The sequence below is a fragment of the Nicotiana attenuata genome, unplaced genomic scaffold (assembly GCF_001879085.1).
Source record: "Nicotiana attenuata strain UT unplaced genomic scaffold, NIATTr2, whole genome shotgun sequence".
NCBI classification, from domain to species: domain Eukaryota; kingdom Viridiplantae; phylum Streptophyta; class Magnoliopsida; order Solanales; family Solanaceae; genus Nicotiana; species Nicotiana attenuata.
In genome coordinates, this window is record NW_017672394.1 from 88,397 (window position 1) to 96,453 (window position 8,057).

The window sequence follows — 8,057 nt, forward strand, 5'->3', positions numbered from 1 at the left end:
ACTCAAAATTTAATCATGAAGGAAGTTCATGGAACAATTGACAATCATTATGCTCAATCCCAAAGCTTCTACCCAATTGGTTAAAGTCTCGTGCTGATAACGTGTTATGAAACAATAAAAGTAGAAGAACAATATTGCAGAGAAAAGTAGGGAAAGAGTAATTCATATTGATTTTGGGATGAATTACAATAGAATAGAACCCTCTATTTATAGGGAGAGAGTGACTTAGCCACCAAGTAATAAACCTAGAATCTCTCTAAATATAGACATTCACCATAAATACAATTCTATTTAGGCAAAATACATAGTTTACCCATTAAACTTGCATCCAAATCCCTGTTACACACCTCTCGATCACGGGCAACCTTTTACACACCCAACCTTTTAAAAGTGTGTCAAATATACACTACTTTTAACAGTTGGCAGGCGCGTGTTTTATACATAAAAGAGGCGAGTGGAGTTAAATCTTTTGGGTCTGAACCATTATCTAATGCCACATATCCAGCCTTCTTTATTTTTTAAAAACTTTAGAGTCATTTGGATGACGTTTATTCTTAATATTCCTTACCTTCTCCTATTTATACCACATTAATGATGATTAATACATATAATATTACACTAATCTGTCCGCAAATTAATAATTGATAGATTGTTAAAGAATGAATTTGTTCAAGTTGGAGATGTAAGCAAAGTATTATATTGAAGATCTCAGTTGATAACAATCGCCGGAGCTCCGATGCTAAGGCAACCGTGAAACAAACAAACGACATCAAAACTATGGGTCGCCGGAGTCTTTAATTTTCCGACCAATATTTAGATGAAACAAAAAAGTGAGAAGAAGAGACACAAAAATTAAATAAAAAACGATAGAGAAGCTCCGTTTCTTGTCAAAATTTGGCAGAACTAGCAAAGATCTTACCATTCTTCCGCTAGTTTCCTCCAGATCCGATTATCTGATTATCTGGAATCGAGTTGTTTGGTGGCTAATAGTTGTGGCAGAGGAGTTGGCCAGCAATTGGGTGTGAAGTGAGAAGATGATGGAGGAAATGGAGGACATGTGATTTGGAGAGATTATTCCAGTGGATTCTAATGGAGGAACAAATTTTAATGGAGAAGTTGACTATGAGTAGGGTAGGGAAAGATGAGAGACGGGTTGGGGAGGGGGGTCTTTTGATTATTTTTATTTTTTAAAGAAAAGATATTAATTAGGGTGGAAATGAGTATTTTATTTTTTTCTTGAGTGATGACACGTGTCAAGACCTAATTGGTGCGTGATATCACACATAATTTGGCACACTGGTCAAGAAAAAAGTAGTGTGTCTTAGACACACTTTTAAAAGGTTCAGTGTGTAAGATAATTTTTGTCCACAAAAAGTGTGTAACAGGGATTTGGTTCATAGTTCGGGGGGTAAGTTATGTATTTTGCCTTCTATTTATAACAAACCAAAAATAGATAAATTGAAATACATTTTCTCCACACAAAACACACCCTAAAGCTCGATTTTATCGTGAACTAATTGGAGAAATTCACAAGGCCACACTCGGTAGCTGCATCTCAATTCAATCATGCATTAAGAAATTGCAATTCTTTTTGTACAATACAGAAACTAATTTGCATCGGAAAGTAAGAACAAACCAGATGACTGCTAAATCCAATCAAAACCTGTATTTTCTACCTTTTGAGAAGCCAATCTGTAGTCAAAAGTATAACAATAGTAGTGCTTATTAAGAACAGTATAAGGCTCAATTGTTGAACCTGAACAATTAGATTTCACTACGATTACCGACTCTCTATATCATTCAATAGTGATATGGAATGTTCAACTACTTATGCAATTACTCGAGCTTTTAAACTTTGAATATAAATTACCTAACCAAAAACTTTTCTCAAGATCAAATGTTCAACTACTCCCAACTCTGAAAACTTTCTTGCAAGCTTAATAGAACGAAAATATCATGAGTGCAAACTTTGAATACCCACCACTTTGAACTTGAAAATGTGTTAGCATCTTCTTGGGATAGCAAAGGTCTTCATCTCGCACGGGAAGGGATCCTCAGAATATATGCACAATGTCATATGCGAATCTTTTGCATGTCAAGGAATTACAGGAATGCATATACGATACAACACCATGCAATGGACGACATGGTAAAGACACATAGAAACCACACAAGAAATGCAATGAAAATATTGGCACCGCTACGGCCTCTCTCCTCCTTTTTTTTCAATTTGGTTGGTTAAGAAATAATTTTTTATGAAAAAGAGTTTGAGAGCACTATAAATGTTAACTAAATATCCAGTTATGTTTTTGTTTCCCACAATTCTTTTCTCAACCAAACTTGTCCAAAACAATGTCCAAGAGGCAAAGGTAAAAGACATACATGGTTATTTCCTAGTGCAACAATTCTTTTCTCAACCAAACTTGTCCAAAACAATGTCCAAGAGGCAAAGGTAAAAGACATAACATGGTTATTTCCTAGGGCAGAGGAGGGGAGGTAGAGGATAACATGTTCCCAACTATAACCTGATAACATCTGCATGGTCATCTCTACACCTTATCTTGTTACTTAGAGTAAAACTTGAGAATATTGGCAAAAGACATACATGATGGGACGGAGATAATAAGCCGAATACCTTCAGATAGTTTTATCAAGAGGGAATAAAATAATTCATAAATCTATTTGTCGAAAGACTACAACAGATTAGGATACGTCCAGAAGAGCACGAATGACTGCAAAGAACAGAAACGTAAAGTTAGTGTTAAATTAAGCATATGAAGCTAAATTTAAATTTCAAATTGTCATGCAAAAATAGCAAATTCCTCCCAGAGAATTTTTTATGCTGGATACTACCTTAAAACAAAAAGGTACAACATAGGCTACCAAGATAGAAATCAATCCCATCTCCCCAAATAATTGACGAAGATCTGTAGGAATAATGATAAACATGATTCTAACCAATAAAATATCACTGAGATACAGATAATATGATCCAATAATTGGTTAACTGCAAGAGAAATTTGAAGAAATAAAAGTTGAAAACATTTGGGAAGAATTCATAACCGGGAAAATGAATGAGAAAAATTTCCAAAAGGTGTTAGGGAGAAAAAATGAGGCAGGGTAAAGTAAATTAATCAGGGCTTTTAAAAAAGATTATGATTTTGAAAAGAAAGTGAATTTTACAATATTTTCTCCCATAGGGGTGGTTGGGCAGGCAACAAATAAATTGATTCTTAATCAAGTATTAGAACAAAAGAGGACATCTTATTAGAAGTATCGAATCAAAGAGGTACCATAAGCCCGCCAAAAATTCCATCAAGCATGACTCTGTTCCAGCTGTCAAAGTAGGAGTGGATTGAAAACTTGGCCTTTGCTGTGAGTGCTACCGAAGTTATTGCCATGACAAGGAAATAAAAGATAAAGCCTGTCAAGCTAGTAAGTCCCAGAATGCCGGCAATGACACCACCAATGATTGCCATGAATGTGCGGCTGAACAACATAATGCTCAATATAAATTGGAAATGTCCAATGACAGGGAAAAAGCATAATAGCTCAGAAAGACAAAAAGAACCCAACTTTACTTGTTCATAAATGATCAACTGCCCGTCTCCATTCACATTTTCATACTTCCTTCTATTCCAATTGAATAATCAAGTATTGACATTTCTTGATAGACAATTGCAGCACAAAAGGTTGGCTTTGTTTTTCTTTTATATGATAAGTTTATGGAGCTTGAGATTGTTTTGTTGTAGAAGCAAAATAAGAAGCATAGTACCAGGACTTCCATTAGCATTGAAAACCAGTATAAACTCTTAAATGATTCAAAAAACTACTTCTCATCGATTATTGTAACTTATAAAGATAAAAATCATTCATCAATACCATTATAATCTGCAGTTCTTGGTGTTGGGTATTAGGTTGTTTCTTTGATGATTGAGGTACTTAGAAATTTAGTGAGGTAAAAGAACGGATATTTGAAGAACTGTACGCATCTCCTCAAGCTATTATAGTAACACATGGAACTACAACAAGAGTAACGCATATTTCCTTTCTGGTTAGGTGCAAGGAGCTATAGTCTTGTGCACTAGAAAATAAGAACTCAAGGAACCCAACCCGAAAAGCCATAATACAGAAAAATCATTCAAGTATTTTTCACAAGATGAAAAGACGTAAGCAATGAGATCTTGAGATTATTTAAAGATCTTGAAACAAAAACGTGGTTATTTCAAGAAACAGCGTATCTCAAGTTTTAGAACTTGGAATCTGATGATTCAATAACGAGATGAACGATGGCGATCTGAACTATAAGAAATACTATTTATTCGTTCAAAACAAGTAAACATTGAGGTTGTACCGGTTCAATGAAAGTTCTGATTCTAGGATATTAAACAAACGAATTTAGATCAAGAAACGTGTTCTTGAATGATCAAGAACTAAAAAGTTCCTAAAGTCACCACTTGGAATCAATTAACGTAATAATAAAACAACACACGCAATTGAAAACAAGATAAAGACTAGCAACACCTTGCTTGGAACCACAAGGATAAAGAAGATAAAATAGAGAAAAATATTGTATTGCAAATTAGGGCAAATCCCAAAGCTTCAGTTTAGTGGTAAGAGCGCAGAGCGTGATGTGTGGATTAGGCAGACCTCACGGGTTAAAACCTTGTTGCAGAGGTAAAGGGGAGAAGGGTAAAGGGGAGGTCTATTATCCATCGAGTTTTGAATCGTACGCCACTGGACCTCGGGGATTTCTCGATTATAAGAAAAAGAATAGAAATAATGCCTCAGTGAAGGATTTAATTTCAATACAAATGCATATAACTTCAACCAGTAGTCCAGTTGTGCTAACATCAATCTCACGTGATTGAGGACGTAACTCACACTAACATAGTTGTACTAACGTACGTCCAGCTTAGCTAATCACAACTATTTGAAATATGCAAGAAACAATAAAACACTACACTGAACCTAAAGATAGTGTCAACCAACCTGTATAAAATAACTTTCATGTTGTTTTGCATATTCTCAGCACTGAAAGTTGGCAAATCATCCATACCACTGCTGGATTTTCCTGAAGACCCATTTGAGTTATCATGCCCCGGCATCATCGCCTTCTGCAATTCTATAAAAAATGACAAAAACGATAAGACTGAGAAACTTGGATGCAGAACAAGAATAGAACTTTCTGGTTACTCGAACCAGTGATACCGAAAAGTGCAAAAAAGCAATAAGGACCATGGGGTTTCAAGTGAAAAGCGAGAAAAAAGCCACACTTCTTTTAAATGAAGCACACAATTTACGGGAAATTAAAAATAAAAATTGAACATCTGTAAATTAGTACACCAAAATTAAATTGCAATTAAATTATAAATTTCAACTTGCAATATATAATAATGCCAATATTAATCCAGTCCTCAAAGATAAGATTCAAATAAATGACTGATTCTCGTTAGAATCACTTAATGCACTATTGTTTGAAGCACAAACTTCTCTAAAATGCATGGCTTCACCGAGGAACCACTAAACCATCACCTCATCACCTTAAGTGACGGAGCAATGGCTTATGTTAACGTTGTTGGTTACCCACTATCTCAGTTACAAGGAGGACCAAATCAATCAACAGAAGTTAAGAATTTACCAAAATATTCCTAGAAACACTTAAAGAAGATGACTTTCTTCCATGGATCTCCACTCCAGTTCAATTCAAACTATCTCAGTTAATATGGTTCTATGAACACAACTTAAGTATTCACCAAAAAGATTTCCATAAATGCATAAAGATTCAGAGTTTCTCCCGAAAATTGATTCAACCAGCAAAATTCACCAGGGAAAAAAATCCTATGGGGTGCATAACGGTTTAGACTCTCTTCAGTGCATCTCACACCCAGCTCAATTCAAACTATCCGAGTCAGAATGACAGATTGATTCAATCAGCACAACCTAAGAATTTACCAAAACTTTATCCTACAAAAGATTCAGACTTCTTCAGTGCATCTCACGCCCGGTTCAAATCAAATTATCTCAGATTTGATTGATTGATTGATTCATTCATTCATTCATTCATTCATTCACTCAACAATACTTTAAGAATTTGCCAAAAAGATTCAAACTTTTATTAATGGATCTCGCACAAAGTTAAATTCAAAATTTCCCAACTCAGATTTGTATACACAGTTGGCTAATTTCGGTAGAAAAGTTAAATTCAAAATTTCCCAACTCAGATTTGTATACACAGTTGGCTAATTTCGGTAGAAAAGTTAAATTCAAAATTTCCCAACTCAATTGACTAATTTTGGTAGAATGAATTATAAAAAGTGAAAATTTTCAAATTCTAGAGTATTTACACAGTTGAACTTCAAGATCTCAGAAGGTGAGAAGTCATTATCAAGCAAAAAGGGAAAAGAGAAGGAGATAAGCAATCGTACAAAGATATGAAAGCTTAACTAAGGTATCTTGAAAGCTGAGTAGAGATGGGGATTAAAGTCTTTCTTCTAACACAATTCACCTTTTTGGTCTGGGTGCACTTAGATCTGCCATCCTGATAAATCTTATACTCTGTTTTGATGATGGTAGGTCAAGGAGACGCTAGGGGTGTAGACCTTATTCTTGCTAAAATATTTAACGAAACTAAACAACAATATAAAATTAAAAGTAATGAATAACGGGTTATAGGGTTCAGATTCTCTATTCTCCTTAGACAAAAAATTTATTCAGAGTTCCACATGAAATTAAAATCATATCTTAGAATCAAGGTCAAGAAGACAGATCTTAGATATACCGTGTCCCTTTATCATTAATAGATTTTGTAAAAGGTTAAATAGATCTGGAAAAAATAGGAAAAAAATAGTACATTAGGGGGTTAAGAAGTTTTGTTACCTCGTTAAAGCAAGAGAAAATTGTAACTATGGCGAAGCTGAAGCGGAAGCGGAGATACAGAGGCTGAGCCAAAATATGTTTGTTTGACGCTATCGTCAGCGTTATAAGCAGCATGAGCAGAGGCGTGTTTCGTTTTTTCCAAAATAACCTTCTAGCGTTTTTATATGTCACTTGTCCTAACTTATTTAGAGGTTGTTTGGCTAAGCTTATAAGCGGGTCAAACTGACTTATAAGCACTTTTTTGCTTATTTACGCGTTTGGTAAAATTAAAGGTGTTTATAAGCTAAAAATAAGCCAAAAGTCATAAGTTGGTCTCCCCCAACTTATCAAATTCCAGCTTATAAGCACTTTAAGTTTGACCAAAATATTTACTATTTTATCCCTAAAATACTTCTTTTTAAAACAAAACTCTTCGTATGCCCAATTCTTCAGCTGCATATTACTAATTTCAGCACTTTTATCCAAACACGTAACTGCTTATTTTTTAAATCAGCTTCAGCACTTAAAAGTGCTTTTCAGCACCTAATGCTTATCAGCTACTCTAAATCAGCTAAGCCAAACAGGCTCTTAGTTGTAACCTGCAAGTTTAAAGTTAAGATTCTCCATTAGATTTGATATATATTGTTTACTACGTTTACAATAACTAGTTTGACAATAGAAGATATTGAACTTGAGTAATATATCATTAGTGGCGGAGGAGGATTACCGCCAAGCGAATTCAAAAAAAGAAAAAGTTAGAAAGATTGTAGCTAGTGAGAATAGAACCAATGACCTTCCAAAGGTTTTGAACCCCTTAACCACTAAACTATGCTTTTGGGCTATGTCAAGTAGATTCAAAACATAATATATAGAAGTAAAAAATAGAGTAAAAATTGCACGGGGCGCCCTATTTGGCTTGGTCGCCCCCATTTAACCTATACCCATTTTTTAAAAAAGTTTTAACTTGTACCCAGTTTTTAAACACTTTAGTCCCTTTCTCCTCCTCCTTCGTTTTCTTCTTCTTCTTCTTCTGTTAACAACTGAAAGACACTATGATTAATTCTCTGATACTACCACCATTCCATATGTTTGACCAATTACAAAATTACAAGTTAACAGTTGACTATGGAAAGACTTATTTGCTTCGAATGGTGAACGCTGTAATGAACAATCAAATGTTCTTCTCTGTGGCAAATCAT

The 8,057-nt window shown here is 34.6% G+C and overlaps 1 protein-coding gene across 1 annotated transcript; it reads right to left on the minus strand.

Moving 5' to 3' along the window:
- Positions 1–1,555: 1,555 nt before the first annotated feature.
- Positions 1,556–7,027, minus strand: LOC109213037 (ER membrane protein complex subunit 6-like). Its single transcript, XM_019376786.1, has 5 exons — positions 6,880–7,027; positions 4,993–5,125; positions 3,294–3,489; positions 2,713–2,732; positions 1,556–2,085 (listed from the first exon to the last, which is right to left on the minus strand). The coding sequence occupies exons 2-5, from the start codon at positions 5,109–5,111 to the stop codon at positions 2,055–2,057; spliced, it is 366 nt and encodes a 121-aa protein (XP_019232331.1). The 5' UTR covers positions 5,112–5,125; positions 6,880–7,027; the 3' UTR covers positions 1,556–2,054.
- Positions 7,028–8,057: the final 1,030 nt, after the last annotated feature.